Below are 17,326 nucleotides of genomic sequence, written 5' to 3'. Positions count from 1 at the left end.
CTCCGGGGAAATTCCGAAATGGTTCTTTTGAAGGGCGTGGCCGATTTCCTTCCCCATCCTTAACACGATCCGAGCTTCTGCTCCGCCTCTAATGACCTCGATGTCGACGGGACGTTAAACTCAATCTTCCTTCTTTCCATAATTTAGGTAGTGCAACCAGATCCTTAGCCGATGTTGCTAACATAACTGGTGGCGATTAGATGGTAGGTTTCGATCTTGGTGTTGAAAGAAATATGCAACATTTGCATTCGGCTGACAGGGCAAAAGAAATAATGGTCAAGATAGTTTGATTAAATCATAAAGTCATCCCCAATGCCTAATGAATGAATATACGTTCATAATATACTTCAAGTGACATTGTCCCTTTTTTTTCATCGAAGTGAATTGGCGATACATTCACTACTCTAAATTCTACACACTTATCAAGTCATCTACGCTATTACAAACTATGGGAAGGGACAAACTAATGTACATGCAGAAATAAATGGGTACCTGAACCTATTCTCCAGGGTGTTCTGGCAACCACTTTAATATGATATTAAAGTGTTCTCCGTAAACCGCTTTATGTAAATGACAGGATAGTTTCTTCAGAAGACTATGGGCGACTTCTTTCGCCAATCTTTTCCTGTGGATTTAGTTTTCACACTGTGACTGTAATGAAGTACGTGGAATGTAAAACTCAAAAGTTCGTTCCTGCCATGTCGCAAATGTTACAGGCGGTATTGCGACCTATATACTTTAGGAAGATAAGTAACAGCTGCTGCCGTTTAAGGATTTGAAGAGTCTAACAGGTATGATCATGAGTCTCTCATTCAATCCCAGGACGGAATCTGTGTACCCCTTCTACATGCGTACAGAATTAATCCTATGTACAAACGCTTGCGTGGCATATATTTGAGGCAACACGTGGATACTTGCCGTGTATTCAGCCCGCCTAAAATCCACGTACAGGATGGCCGGCCCACCAGCCCTCGTTCCCAAAGAAGATTCGATATGTATCCGGCTTGTCTCCCAGAGTCCCAGAAGCGACGTGTAACGCACTCGGCTAATCAGGTGGATGAGAAAGAGAGAGAGTGAGAGAGAGAGAGATTATTAATAAGAAGTGCAGCACTGTTCCTGACTACCATGTTACTATGGAGATTGCCTGATTCAGCAGTGACGTGTGTTGTGCTTGCAGCAGGACGCAGTCGCGTAGCCTGCTGAGATGGCCTGTCGCAGCTGGAGCGCCGCGCGCGCCACCTGGTGCCGCCAGCTGTCCACTCCGCCCCCGCCACCCCCACCGCCGCCTCCGCCGCCCCCAGTCACCGCCGCCACAGCCCCCGCAGAGTGTCCGCACGCCAGCGCTGTCCTGCACCGCCCTCGCCCCTACAGCGAGGTGCCGGGGCCCAAGCCGCTGCCCATCATAGGTAAGACGCGGCGTCTCCTTGGACTCTTTAGCATTATGAAGTAGAGAGTAGAAAGCCATAATTCAGCCGAGGCGTAATATTGTTTTGTTTCTACATTATTAATCAGTGATGTGCGTCAATAGCAGTCCATTATGAACGAAATAAACGCTAAGACCAAGAAAAAGGGCGCACCACTGAGGAGTTATCCTAATGGGACGGAAGACGAACGTGCAGACAAGCGAATGACCACAATTTCACAAAAATTGGTAGATTTGTTAAAGAGAGCAAGTCAATGAGGCATTGGGCCATCTCTAGTCCTTAAACAAGTAGTTATTCGTCTTCGCATTGATTGATAGTATTGTTCGGTGTCCTTCTGAGAGATATCATGCCGACTCCTGTCCAACTGACGCGTTAGGTCAAAAGTGGTTCAAATGGCTCTGAACACTTAACAGCAGTGGGATTCCAACCTGAGTGACACTCACCATATGGCCCCATAGCCAGAAGTTATGGTCTTAAACCTAACTAACCTAAGGATGTCATACCCAACCATGTCCGAGGCAGGATTCGAACCTGTGACTGTAGCAGTAGCGCGCTTCCGGACTGAAGCGCCTAGAACCGCTCGGCCACCGCGGCCAGCACGCGTTAGATCGTCAGAATCCCGGGATATTTGGAAGGCCCTGCCCATAACGCTCCAAACGTCCCCAATTTGGGAGAGATCCAGGGATCTTGCTTGCCAACGTAGGGTGTGACAAGCAAGAAGACAAACAGTAGAGACTCTCGCCATATGCAGGCGGGCATTAATTTTCTGAAATGCAATCCCAGGATGACTTGTCACGAAGGGCAGCAACATAGGGCGCAGAATATCGTCGACCCACCGCTATGCTTCAAGAGTGCTGCGGATGATAATCAAAAAGTCCTGCTATGAAGAGAAATGAACCCGAGGCCATCACTACTGGCTGTGGGGTCATATGGTGAGTGTCACTCAGGTTGGTATCCCACTGCTGTCTCGGGTGTATCCAGGCACTTAGGCGTCTCCATGCACTTCTTTGGTCGACTGGATTCAGTTCGAAGCGGGACTCATCATTGAAGACTATTCTTCTCCAGTCAATGAGGCTCCAGGCCGATTACTTATCTGAAAACGACCCAGACAGTGGTGGGATATCAATCTCACTGTCATCTGCTAGACGACTGTTATACGACCCGACAATCAGGAGTGGCGATCTGAGTGCCATTTCATTTCATAGCAGGACCAATTTGGATGTCATCCGTAGCACGCTTACCGCACAACGGTACCTTTACGACATTCTTGCCCTTCATGGCAAGCCACCCTGGGCTCACATTTCACCAAGATAATGCCCGCTTACCAAGACGACAGTTTCTACTGCCTGTCTTCATGTTTGCCAAACCCAACCTTGCCCAGGTCTCCAGATCTCTCCCAGATTGAGAACTTTAGGAGCATTATGGGCAGGGCCCTCCAGCATGCTCGGGATTTTGACGATCTAATGCGCCAGTTGTACAGAATTTTGCACGATTTCGCTCAGGAGGACATCCAACACCACAATCAGTCAATGCCAAGCCGAATAAATGCTTGCATGAGGACTAGAGATGGATCAATGAGTTAGTGACTTGCTCAACTTGTGAAGCTCTTTCTCTTGAATAAATCATCCATTTTTTTCTGAAATTACAGTGTTTGTCCCTACATGTACATCATATTTACCGAAATTAATCACATTTTTGTAATCCGCCGTTTTTAAAACAGACATAAGGTCCATTACACAGCTTGATTGCTAACCACTTGCTGTGCTTTTCGCCAACATTATTTATCATTTTAACGCAAGGGCAGCTAATACGCCTTCAAAAGAATAGTTGGAATTAATGGAGAAAATTATAAGAATTCGTATGGTGAACAGCTAAGAGACCTCACAATGTTTAATTATCTGAGGATAAAAAATTGTTTTATCGACATAAAAATATCGGTAAATGTACCTGAAATGGAAAGGGGGGGGGGGGGCAGTTCAGTCATTCCAGAAAGAATTTCCAATCTGCATCGGAATGTGCACTGAAATCAGGGACTGCCAGAAGTGGATCTGTGACGGCGAGGGCGTGCTGTGCTCGGAAAGGTCGGTAGAGCACATGCCCACGAAAGGCTAAGGTCTCGGGTTCGAATCCACGCCCGGCACAAAGTTTTAATTTTCCAGGAAATTTCAGGTCAGTCAGTGACATAAATTACAAAACCACACCTTTAGTACAAAATATTGGAGTACAAATAGGGTACGACATACACTGGAGCACTTCCTGGTTCAAATTAAAAGATACGAAACGTCGTTACCATCAAACCGGTTGAAATTTGCGTACGCCCCTTTGGGATAACGTAACGAGACAGCTAAAAACGCGAATGTTAGTGTCCGGCATGGTTGTGCGCATGTGGCACCTCCCCCTAAAAGATTCAGAGCTGTGGCTTGAGCAAGCAAGGTGACACTCAGCACATTTTTCGACGTCCGAGGTCCGATACGCATCGAATTCCTCGAGCACGGGCAAAACCATTAACAATGACGTGTACTATGAGACGCGTCGTAGCCTACGCATGTCCGTCAATAGCGAGCGGCTTGGGCTACCCACGGAAGGGGTGAATCGTATCCAAGGTCACACAAAGTTAAAGTGGGAACAGCTTGAGCATCCGCCTTACAGCCCGAACATGTCGCCCTGCGACTTCCTTGTGTTTGGTACACAAAATAAATAAATAAATAAATAAAAATTCAAAGGGCAGCTCTTCACCTCAAACAACGAACTGAACGACGCAGTGGAGGACTGGTTCTCGTCGGAGCCACAGGAATTCTGGCATGAGGGAATTCTTTGGCTAGGGAAACAGTGGAACAGTTAGGTCCCTGATGATTACCTTTCAATAAAGACTTCAATTACGTTCACAGTGTTGATTCGTAACTTTTCTTTTCAACACCGCTCGCAAAATAAAATTGCCACAGTACAGTGCAGACTTTAAAACATGTACACTGGCAGAGGAAGGCTTCAGAATACTCATTCCGTAAGATTCCAGATTGAGACATTTATATCAAAGGGAAATAAATCAAATGTTAAAGATTAAAAAGTAAACGTAAACATAATGAGGAATTGAAAGAAATTAGTAATAAAATAATAAAATCACCAGAAGAGGGTAAAAAAAGAGAAATAAATCTACGAACAAAAGACGGCTCTCTCTGTGAAATGATCTAGCAAAGAAAGCTGCTTATTTAACCCTCCCCCCCCCCCTCTCCAGAACCGTGCCAGAGTACAAGTACCTAACACGAGAGGCGTCGTTACAAACCCTCTGCGTACAGAAAAGAAACTCTCTGATCCAAAAAATGTATCACGACACCACTATGTAATGTGTAATTCGCCATTAGATGTCACGAGGGGTAGAGCCACCAGTGTATAAGGGGCGTTCAGAAAGAATCGAGCCGGAGGCATAATTACAGAAACCAGTATCTGTATGTTAGAAGTATTGACCCTGGCTGTTGAGATTCGCTGTCTCATAAAATTTCCGCACTTACAGCTGGACGTCGTCGTGCGAGGTGAATCTTTTGCCCCTCAGAGCCTTTTTTAAGGGGACCAAAAATGGCGTAATCACAGGGAGAGTTTTGGACTGTATGGATGGTGGCCGAGAACCTCCCATTTGAATTTTTGCAGGAGTGCCGCGACTGTGTTGGCCGTATGAGGCCCTGCACTGTCGTGGAGCAGAATGACACCACAGGTGAGACTGCCTGGCCGTTTTGATTTGATCGCTTGGCGAAGGGTGGTCAAAGTTTGCGAGTAACGCTGGGCATTCACTGTTGTCCCGTGCTGCAGGAAGTGAATCGGAAGGAATGAATTTTTGGTCCCCTTAAAAAGGCTCTGAGGGGCAAACGATTCACCTCAGACGACGACGTCCAGCTGTACGTGCGGAAATGGTTAACATCGCAGCCCCGGGAATTTTATGACAGCCATTCACCGCCTTGTGTCACAGTGATACAAGTGTCTCAACAGTCAGGGTCAATATTTCTAACATACAGGTGCTGGTTTCTGTAATTATGTCTCCGGCTCGTTTCTTTTTGAATGCCCCTTATAAAAGGAGGCAGGAAATTATTTTTTAAGAAGGAAGACTCTAAGAATAGAATGGATTGGACAAGAGACCTCGAACATGGACTAGTCATTAAATGTTACCTGAGTAACAAATTGACATTTCAACTCTACTAAAACTGTCCAAGTCGACTGCTGTGGGAAGGCGAAGGGAGAACCACAACTAAACCAAGACCAGGCCCACCTTATATACTGACAGGCCGAGACCGTCCAGCATTGTGAAACATGGTTATAAATATCTCATGAAATCAGCTGAAGGACTCACTCGTGAGTTGCAAAGAGCTACCAGCAGTCCAACCAGCACATTACCTGTGCGTAGGGGGTTAAAAAGGATGGGATACAATGGTTGTACAGCTCCTCCAAAGCCATATATTTCTGTACTCAGTGCTGAGTGACCCTTGAGGTGGTGTAAGGGGTGACGTCACTGGACATCTAATGATTGGACACGAGTGATTTGTAGAGGAACATGACGGTGTGATGGTTTGGGGAGTTCCCTGTGATTAGGCTGTTGTCCGCTCATTGAGCTTAAGAAAATGCTGAATGCGGAAGGATATAAACAAATTTTACAGCGGTGTATACTATATACAATAGCGGAAGAATCCGGAGGCGATAACTGTTTGTATCGGCATGGCATGGCTGTCATAAAGCAGCATCCGTGAAACAATGGTTTGTGGACAAGAACGGTCACGAAATGGAACTGCCTGCCCAGCCCCGACCTGAACCCAGTCACGCAGGGAGAACGCAACTATACAGCAAATCAACATGAGCGCTGCAAAATTGCTGAACTGGTCCCTAAATGAAATGCCACTAGTTACAAAACCAATGACTTTATTTGACTTGCTTCGAGAGGTACCCATGACCAGACGGTCTGGAAACCAAAATACAAATGACAGAAAACATGCAAATATATACAGAGGAACATGACAAGAGGACAGCATTGCAAAGTTTCGTCATATTGACGCAGGTAATCGAGGTATTCAAATGTATAAAGACACGTTGTAACAGATACAGTTGTCATGGCAGACTAACATCAAAAGTACATCATGCCTTCTAGGCAGTCAATTTAAGCCACCAGAAGGCGGTGAAGCATACATAGGCGGTGCCGCATGGCGGTGAAAACGGAATGAAAATTTTTAATTTATTTACATAAAAACTGTAAAATGTAACTTGGAGAAAGTTATACAAAGCAAGTAAGTTAAACAACAAGCCGTAAAACAGTTTTTACAGTGGTATAAAGTGCCATCAGTAGAACTGATAAGTAAAATAATATGCGTAAAGTATACAGACCAATTATACAAAATCAAAATTATGCACAAATGACGTGTTGACAAAAAGTGTGAACAATACCACATAGTGATGTACAATAAAATATATGAAATTCCTACGTAAAAGAAGAAAACAAGAAAAAGACAGTCGCAGCATAAACACAAATACGTGCACTCGCAGGATCAGGTAATGGAAAAATTCTAAAATAAATCAAGATAAAGGTGAAATACATGAAATAATGTAACAAAGCCCCAGGAATACAAAGCAGTACGGAGGGCGTCATAATGCTTTCGAAATGTGTGAGCGTTAACACAACAAAATATAATAAATAAGCAAATAATTTACATTTGAAAGATGTCAGGGACTCAAACCCCCCAGAAAACACATTAAATGCAGTACGTAAGAAGCTCCTCCTTCCGCTTAATGTAACATAAAAAATGTGACATACATAGTACAGTGTGAGGGAGATCGTACAAGTAAGAACGTTAAAATAAGTAATAAGTGAAATACTGTGCATAGCGTAGAAAAACTAATAAGTAAATTAAATACAAAGCTGTCAGGGACTCAAAACCTCAAGAAAGAAATGTATGAAAAACTGTGCTCATGTATAATACATCTGCCTAAAATAACATAGGGCAAAAAGGATAGCACAAAATTTAGGTACAATGAAGGAAAGTGGCGCAAGCACATCCAAAAATCAGCTACTCACTCGACACTGAAAATGGGTCACGAGACTGGTGTATAAAAATTTGTAACTCTCCCAAAATATCTAATTCACACCCTTTTGGAACACCTTTGGGATGAGTTGTAACGTCGACTGCACTAAAGACCCCAAACATTACTACCTTCTCTGGTTTCGGCTCTTGAGGAAAAATGGTCTGCCATTCTTCCACCGACAAAGAGATACCTCACAGAAAGTGTCCCCAGCATTCAAACTGTCATAAAGGGGAAGAGCGGAGACACCCATATTAATGTACTCTGATATGTGTACGGATACTTTTGATCAATATAGCGATCTAGTGTTCAATGTTATTCATTAAAACATCACTTGTTATCGTGCAATCTTTCCAGCGTTTCATCTATCATTACAACTTCCTTTATATAGAACCACACTTATCCTGTGCAATCAGCCCCCTCATTTTAGCCGAGTCATGCTTTCATACCGCATTTTACTTAACATCTCTGTCAATGTAGTCAGCACTTCGCAAGCAGGCTTGTGTTGGCAAATATGTGCCAACAAGAGGCTAAACAGTTACGAACTACTGCTCTGAGGAGATGCAGTCCAGGGCTACCTAGTGTTACCTTGCACTTCGCCATCCATGTCTCATTGTCGAAGTGATAATTGCTAAAGGTCATCTACAAGTAAATACGACTTCCAGTCACCATCCCCTATTAACATCCTCAGTTAGCTATATGGAACGAAAAAAACTGCTTTTATGGGCAAGTAATGTCAAAATGACTGTAAGAAGGTTTCTCAGAACATCAGACGGTTGTACAAAATGATCAACGTAGTTACCATAACAATAACGACAACAGAGTTAGAGACGTGTAACGCTGGAGGTACGGTCGACATTTAGCTAGGAGCACACAGTAACTGACAATAGTTCAAGCATCTTACTATTGTGTATTACCACATCCATGGCTACAGTGCCGTTTTCCTTACCGGCGGCTGTGATAAAGATTCTGTTCTGTAGTTCGAAGGGCGCTTTAATTTCGTCTGTGGTGGTCTTTGTAAATGAGTGCTGTAGAGAGAGCTCGTAAAACGTTGTCTTTTGTCGCCTCTGCTTCTGCTCTGGAATGTTATTCCTTTCAAGAGAGTGAGAGTGGTAACGAGAAACATTCTAAGAACAATTTTTTCAAGAAACGCATGTTCAGCGCTGTTGTGTTCTTGCTACTGTGTCTCATGTTCCTAGATTTGATCTAGGTGCCCAACTATGGGGAAAGTCAAACATGCGTTAGTGGATAGGGTAAGATTTTTGTGCCAAGCTCTGCTTCCCTCTGGAGTTCTAAAATTTAAAAGAAGTTATTTCTGTTGGCTACAGTTCTACTACGGTAACGAAAAAGCTGCTGCTGTATTTTTGTACTTGAACTGTCACAAATAAAACGTAGTGACAACGTTTGAAACAAAAACTTTCTACCTGCTTTGGTCCAAAATTGACGTTTTTGAGATGGTAATCATGTACAAACTACAAGTTGTAGTTTGCAAAGATGAAAACAACAACTAGCCACTGTTATTATTTACTTACATAAATAGTGTCGTTACCTGTTTCGATTCGACAGGCTCATCTTCAGAGGGTCGTTCACGTTTATATTACATTTGTTGTTATTTACATTAGCTGCTCGAAAAAAAACCAGCGAACAACTAATGTATATAACAGCAGAAATGATATAAACGTGAGCAAACGTCTGAAGATGAACCTGTCGGTTCGAAACCACAAACGGCGCTATTTCAGTAAATAAAATAGCATTATTAACAATAGCTGTTCGCTGCTTCCTTCTTTGGAAGAATCAACTTGTACAAACTTTCTTATTGGCTCTAGAACCAGTCTGTTGCCTGATATGGCACTTTGACGTTCTAGAAAAGGAATTTTCTTTCTAATTTGTTCATTATTTTCATGGCGATACGACGAGTCGCATAACTCTGTGGTATCAGAATACCTTCTCACTTTTTGGATACAACTCAGTAATGCACAAACAGAGTTACACAGTTATTTTTTCTCGTTCTCCTGACAATTGTCAGATTTGGCACCTAGAATATGCTGGAAATCCACTCCTCAGCTGATTTCTTCTCTCGGAATCTTGGAAGGTTTCATGGCGAAAATCATGCCCTTACTTACTAATGCAATTCTTTCGTTGGTTTCTTCCGACTAAGGATTCTGAGACCGACTACTTCACAGCTAAAAGCTACAGTATTATGCTGCTCGGAGCCTCATTCCCAAGATATGTGTATCATCTAGAATTTATGACTTACCCAAGATCCTACTACGCATCATTGGGAACGTAATCAATTCGACAACCTTTCTAGTGGCTCAACATTTTTGCACGAAATTTCTTTACCCTATTGCAAAGACCTACTTCTTTCTCTATGCTGTTCATTTCTGGAATACAACCTACGACTAGCTTAGAGACAAAAGTGATGACACTTTCTGCAGGACCTGACCATCATTTTGCAGCATAATGTTCTAGCACGTTCAGTGCAAGCTGATACTGATTTGTTTGACTGATGGGGCTGCTAAGCGCTATACCACCTACTGCACTTCACTGACTTAAGGCCTCGTAATTCCAACTCGATTACTAAACTGAAGGAAACACTTCACGACATTCGCTTCAGAACTGCTACAAATTCGTCGGGCAATAGACCGCGCCGCTCGAACTGTCAACACAACTGGCACTGCTAAGAGTATCCTACGACTTCCACATCGCTGGCAACGGGTTATACACAATGCTCGTGACTACTTTGAAGGTCAGTAAGACTTTGAAATACGTATCTATTTTGTACGAGCCGTAAATAAATATTTGCTACTATTGAAGTTCCAACCTTCGTTTTACCGTCACAAGAAAATGCGATGGATAGTGAGAGCAGGCGAGATGCCGCATAGACCTTTCACGGAAATAAAACAACAAATAAACGGGTGTGAACTATGTTACAAAAAAGGGATTGAAGAACCAAAACTTCCAAAACGGAATGTAAGAGTCATAAGGCGGGTACTTGTGTTGAACAAATAGGAGGTACACTATGTGATCAAAAGTATCCGGACACCTGGCTGAAAATGCTTACAAGTTCGTGGCGCCCTCCAACGGTAGTGCCGGAATTCAGTATGGTGTTGGCCCACCCCTAGCCTTGATGACAGCTTCCACTCTCGCAGGCATACGTTCAATCAGGTGCTGGAACGCTTCTTGGGGAATGGAAGCCCATTCTTCACAGAGTGCTGCACTGGGGAGAGGTTTCGATGTCGGTCGGTGAGGCCTAGCACGAAGTCGGCGTTCCAAAACGTCCCAAAGGTGTTCCATAGGATTCAGGTCAGGACTCTGTCCAGACCAGTCCATTACTGGGATGTTATCGTCGTGTAACCACTCCACCACAGGTCGTGCATTATGAAAGGTGCACGATCGTGTCGAAAGATGCAGTCGCCTTCGCCGAATTGCTCTTCAACAGTGGGAAGAAAGGTGGTCCTTAAAACATCAGTGTAGGCCTGTGCTGTTATAATGTCATGCAAAACAACAAGGGGTGCAAGCTCCCTCCGTGAAAAACACGACCACACCATCACACCACTACCTCCGAATTTTACTGTTGGCTCTACACACGCTGGCAGATGGAAGTTCACCAGGCATTCACCATACCCACACCCTGCCATCGGATCGCCACTTTATGCACCGTGATTCATCACTCCACTCAACGTTTTCCCACTGTTCAATCGTCCAATTTTTAGGCTCCTTCACCAAGCGAGGCATCGTTTGGCATTTACCGGCGTGATGTGTGGCTTTTGAGCAACCGCTTGACAATGAAATCCAAGTTTTCTCACCTCCTGCCTAACTGGCATAGTACTTGCAGTAGATCCTGATGAAGTTTGGAATTCCTGTGTGATGGTCTGGATAGATGTCTGCCTATTACACATTACGACCCTCTTCAACTGTCGGCGGTCTCTGTCAGTCAGCAGACGAGGTCGGCCTGTACGCTTTTATGCTGTACGTCTCCCTTCACGTTTCCACTTTACTATCACATCGGAAACAGTGGAGCTAGGGATGTTTAGGAGTGTGGAAATCTCGCATACAGATGTATGATACAAGTGACACCCAATCACCTGACCACGCTCGAAGTCCGTCAGCGCGGAGCGTCCCATTCTGCTCTCTCACGATGTCTAATAACTACTGAGGTCGCTGATATGGAGTACCTGGCAGTAGGTGGCAGCGTAATGCACCTTATATCGAAAAAGTATGTTTTTGCGGCTGTCCATGGCTTCCACTAGACACAGACAGTTGGGTACACTTATTCCGTCCCGGGGAGGGGGGGGGGGGGCGGTACGGGGTGGCGACATGAAGGGCATCCGACCACCCCTTAAAATTAACACGCCAAATCTGGTTAACCATAACAGTCGGGATAAACGCTAGGAAAGAAAGAAAAGTGTACGTACGTTGAAGGTCCCTCCTTACACCTCGCTGTTGCAAACGGACATTGTCACGACAAAGACCCCAATTTAGATACAACGAACACGCAAGCGGAGATGTTGAACAAGACTAAATAGTAACTTATGATCCCACAGAGCAGGCACCACCATACACGCACACATGTAAGAAACAAACGAATATCAAACTAGATACAAATACCACAAAGCAAATAAAAGACGAAAGAAAAACACATGGGAACAGTTCCCAGTACTACATATAGTTAACAAACACAACTAACGGAGAGCGAAGGTGAAGTGTTCAATTTCATTGTGTTAGAAAATACTGAAAATCGGGCGTCCTGGTCTATCGCAGACCAACTACCTGCAACTGCAGAGCGAGACATATGCAATATTAAGATCAAATGGTAAACAGAACTAAATAGTAGTTTAACCTTACGAAACATGCGCTCCAAAAACAAATAACAGTAATTTTTCTGGAACCATTGTATTATGCAATTATTATATACATAAAACAAACATGTACACTCCGGAAGAAAATGCGACACCCTCAAGGACCGTGTTCAATGGCACCAAGTATATTATGTACATACTGAGAGTTCCAGTGTTAGCGATTCATTTGTCACGGTCATCGGCGATCAGATGGCGCTCAGGCCGCGTGTCTGTGTACCACCAGTTTTCTCTCTGCAGGCAGTAACATCTGCAGGCAGTAACAGTGTTCGCGACATTCATTCTGTGATACAGTCATGTCCCACGGACGAGTATGTACCCCTGTTGAAGAAAGGGGTCGCATTGTGGGCCTGCGGGAAGCTGGATGGACGTTTAGAGGGATTGATGCATATGTTTGGCGCAATGTATCTGTCGTATGTCGGTGCTTCGAGCAGTGGCCTGTGGAACATTCCTGCAGACGTAGATGAGGTAAGGGGTTCTGGACACCGGCGTAGTGAAGACGCACGTCAACGTCGACGCATTCTGCGAGATGCGGTGGTCGATCGAACATTATTCAGGGCTGAAATCCGGGTACATTTATACACTTACCGTGACACCGGGAACCATCTACTTTAAGCAGGATTAAGGTCACTTGGGCCCCTGAGCAGGCTACCACTGGCATCACGACACCTCCACGCGCGGCACAATGGAGACTGAAATGGCATTCTGTTGTCTTCAGCGATGAGACTACGTTCTGTCTGTAGGCGAGCGATGGACGTACACGTGTTCGGTGAAGAGCTGGTGAGTCGCCTGTTCCGGGGTGAATTCGCCCACGACCCACAGGTCCCATCCCCAGGTTTCATAGTGTATGGGGGGGAGGGGAGGGGAGGGGGGGAGTGCGGCAGCAGCTACAATTCGCGCTCGCGGTCCCCTTCGATGTTTCTACGGTGTCCAGTAACAACAACATTGTTATCCTCGTGCTGCTACCATTCCTTCGACAGGAAAAAAATGGCTCTGAGCAGTATGGGACTTAACAGCTGTGGTCATCAGTCCCCTAGAACTTAGAACTACTTAACCTAACTAACCTAAGGACATCACACACATCCATGCCCGAGGCAGGATTCGAACCTGCGACCGTAGCAGTCACACGGTTCCGGACTGCGCGCCTAGAACCGCGAGACCACCGCGGCCGGCTTTCGACAGGAAGGCGACTCGCTTTTTCCAGAAGGACAATGCATGTTCATAAACGGCTGCTATTGTGCAACTTTCTCTTCGTGATGTACGACAACTGCCCTTGCCAGCAAGATCTCCAGATTTGTCGCCAATTGCGGAATATGGGGCAACGGGAACTTACTTCTTCTTCAGAGCAGCAAAAAAACACTGCCGAATAACAACAAAAGGTACAAGATGCTTGGGACAATTTATCGTAGGATGCCATTCGAAATGCGAGAATACACGCCTGTGTATTGAAACGACTGTTTGGGCACCTTTTATTGTGACGCGTGTTTCATTTACTCCGAATTTATTATCATAGACGTCTACAATGATGTACTATCAGTCACATTCCTTATGAATAAAATGACCTTATCATTGAATGTGTTGCAATTGTTTGTATCAGTCCGCAGCTCGTGGTCGTGCGATAGCGTTCTGGCTTCCCGCGCTCGGGATTCCGGGTTCGATTCCCGGCGGAGTCAGGGATTTTCTCTGCCTCGTGATGACTGGGCGTTTTGTGATGTCCTTAGGTTACTTAGGTTTAAGTAGTTCTAAGGTCTATGGGACTGATGACCATAGATGTTAAGTCCCATAGTGCTCAGAGCCATTTGTTTGTATCAGTGTATTCGAGGCCACTAAAAACTATTCATAAATAAAAAGAAGAGAAACACGTGTGGCACAAAACGAACAGCCTTTCATTCAGTTTTGTAGACGGACCACATCTCCAAGAATAGTTACATTTCACAAAGCGAAGTTAATACCGGCATCTCTGTAAATTAATACAGCTCTGAAAAGAAGAGTCTAAACGTCATTTAGCGGAGACTTTTTCAGTATTCGTTTGGGTCAAAACAGAATTAAGATATTTTAAACGATTGAGGAGAGAGTCTGAGATGAACAGCTTATGCTGTGGTTACAGTGGCACCGACGACCGACATTAGCCGAATCCGGTCGATCTTTCCAAAATAGTACCCCACTATGGTCACGGTCACAGTCACGTCACTCGAACGTACAGGCTTAGGACGGCCATCAGTGAAATTCAGATCAGTTTGTTGTCTTTGGTGGAATCGGCCAACGTTTTCACACACAAAGTATAGACTCTGACAACTGATAAGTTTAGCCCAAGAAAAAAGGTGCTTCTGGCTCCCTGAGAATGAAAAATGTCATCATCGGAATGTAGCTCGGCATCTCTGGATTGAAATCGCAGCTTTATTGGCAACCACAAGTAGGTAAAAATCATCGGAAATTTTAGGCGTGGTTATAATCTCAAAAAAATAATTTGTTCAGGTGTTAAAGGTGGCGTATTTTATGCTTAGAATTACTGTAGTGGATCCTTCTTAGGTAATCGCAGGTGGGCATTAGCTCCCTACAAATTATTATTCCTGATTACACCAGTAGGTGGTTTGCACCTGTGGTGAATGTTTTTCCACTATTCAGTGATTCAGGTGTTCCGAGTATCTTATTCTAAAAGTTATGTTTGTGTTTCACACGTATGCTGAGTAGCAGTTACTGAAAGTTAATGGACGTATGTTTTGATGAATTTATTTGACATGGTTGTAGAGTGTTTGTACTTTTTCTTTTCAGTACCATCACGACCCATTTCGATACTGTATATAATAGTTTTCTCTCATTATCTGTCGTATTCGAAAAGCTTGCCTAGTTATTCCAATAACTGAGGAAAAGAGTGTAGTATTCGCCACTTTCTTTTCGAGACAGATACAGATCATTGACATGCATTCGGCGTCTTTTTTAATAGCAAAGCCTCAATGGAGCACTTTTCCCATGCACAGAGGCATCGTAGCGTCCATCCCTTCTAAGGAGGTTAAAATATAGCCTCCTTGATAGAACAGATTCTCGACTAACCTTGATCCCGTCAAAAACTGACGACGGATATCTGGCGCACTACGACCAAGCTGCCGTCTGATGTTATCGGGTGACCCTATGCGACGGCTTCGCGATTGGTGTCGCTGTCACTGTGAACGCAACCTTACCTGAATCCGCAATGATCACTCCCTTAGGTGTATTATTTAATTAAGCCACCTGCTCTCGACAAGACCGATAACTCCAAATATTTTGGGTCACGAGCCTCATTCCGTGAGACAAGTAGAATTATTCTAAACAGAGATCAGTGGCCCATCTGACAGTCGCGAAGAGCCAGCGTCCTTTCATAAGGATTGTCGAACCCTAGGGAAACCACTGTAGAAATACAGACATTACGCACAAGCCTAGCCTATCATCACACTAAATGGACACTGGAAAAGGAATGACGGCACATAGGACGTTTAACACTTATAATTGTAAAGGCTAACTGTTAAAGAGATATGGTAATATAAACCAAAACTGAAAATGTTTTATGTGCATAGACCGAAACGGAGAGTGAAAATTTGTACCAAGGCCAGGAATCGAATCCGAGTCTCCTGCTTACTAGGCAGAAGTGTTAGCCACCAAGCCACCTTGGCACAGCGGTTCACACAACTGCACGGATTACCCTGGCATGCCTCCCCCTGCGATCCAAATTCTCACTGCCGCCACAGTCTACTTTAAATTCCCCCTTACAAGCGGACGGAATTGCCTATGCTATGCATGCTCTGGAATAGCACCTTGTAACCTCCCCACAAAATTTATTAAACTAATAATAATAGTATGATTCTAATTTTTGTGTAACCTCAGAACAAAATTGGTTCCCATTTATAATCTCCCTACAGAAATTCATTCACATTTAATGTACCCACAAAATTCTTTTCTCATTTAATATGAGTTCGAAACAGAAAAATTCCTAAACCTCGTAATAAAAAAATAAATTCAGTAACCTGGTAAATTTTGGACGATAGCAGTGCTCCGTCATGGCCCTGTAAGATCATTCTGAATAAAAAAGCAAAAATTCTTACCTCAATAAAGTCGCCAACTATCTGCTCTTACAATAACTTTTACCGGCACATCTCTGTGCAATGCTGGCCGATACATTTGTCATTTATGAAAAGAAGCAACTGATTTTTCTTTTGCAACAATCGGAATGATCATGGATTGGAGAAATTAGTAAATTCTTTAAATTGAAATGAATGCTTGTTGGAAATTACTTTATACGACAAAAATTATTATTAGGACATTTTTAAAAGATTTACATGGGAGTTCACATAACATTACTAGATATGCGGGAGGCTGCTTTTTACCTTATACAATAATACTCAGGCTTCGGCATCGCTGCACCGCGACCGACCAGCCAACACGATACACCATACCAGACCAGAGCAGACTCCAGACCAGACTAGCGCAGACTAGCAACAACTTACTGCTACAGCTAAACAGTTCGTACTAAGTCAACACTGATATCTGGTCAGCGATTCTCTTATACCTTGCATATCGCAGGCAGCGCATGAGCAATACATCGAAATTACATCTGCTCGGACCTCTTACATAAAATTACATCTGCATTACATCTGCTCGGACCTCTTACATAAAATTACATCTGCTCGGACCTCTTACAACCTCAGCATCGAACGTAAATGGGGGATCCACTCTGAAACCCAGGAGTAGGTACTTATACAAATGTAATGGCACAGTTTCGGAGACTTTATTGGCCTGATACAGATTTGATTTTATGTATGTAGTCGATATGTGTATGAGACCAGTAAAGTCTCTGAAACTGTGTCATTTTATTTGTAAAACTGAAAAGGGTTTCTACTCGCATCCTTTTATCCATTTCCATGGTTCAAATGCCTCTGAGCACTATGGGACTTAACATCTGAGGTCATCAGTCCCCTAGAACTTAGAACTACTTAAACCTAACTAACCTAAGGACATCAC

The 17,326-nt window shown here is 43.9% G+C and overlaps 1 protein-coding gene across 1 annotated transcript in view; it reads left to right on the top strand.

Moving 5' to 3' along the window:
• Window positions 1-1,282: 1,282 nt before the first annotated feature.
• LOC124805264 (probable cytochrome P450 301a1, mitochondrial) overlaps window positions 1,283-17,326 on the top strand; it is a gene marked incomplete at its 5' end in the record, with an annotated part of 97,700 nt that continues 81,656 nt past the window's right edge. Inside the window, one exon of the mRNA XM_047265775.1 lies at window positions 1,283-1,406. Coding sequence (XP_047121731.1) covers window positions 1,283-1,406 — 124 coding nt within the window. The remainder of the gene's footprint in view (window positions 1,407-17,326) is intronic.

The sequence above is a fragment of the Schistocerca piceifrons genome, chromosome 7 (assembly GCF_021461385.2).
Source record: "Schistocerca piceifrons isolate TAMUIC-IGC-003096 chromosome 7, iqSchPice1.1, whole genome shotgun sequence".
Lineage (NCBI taxonomy): Eukaryota > Metazoa > Arthropoda > Insecta > Orthoptera > Acrididae > Schistocerca > Schistocerca piceifrons.
This window is presented reverse-complemented; position numbering and strand designations above follow the sequence as displayed.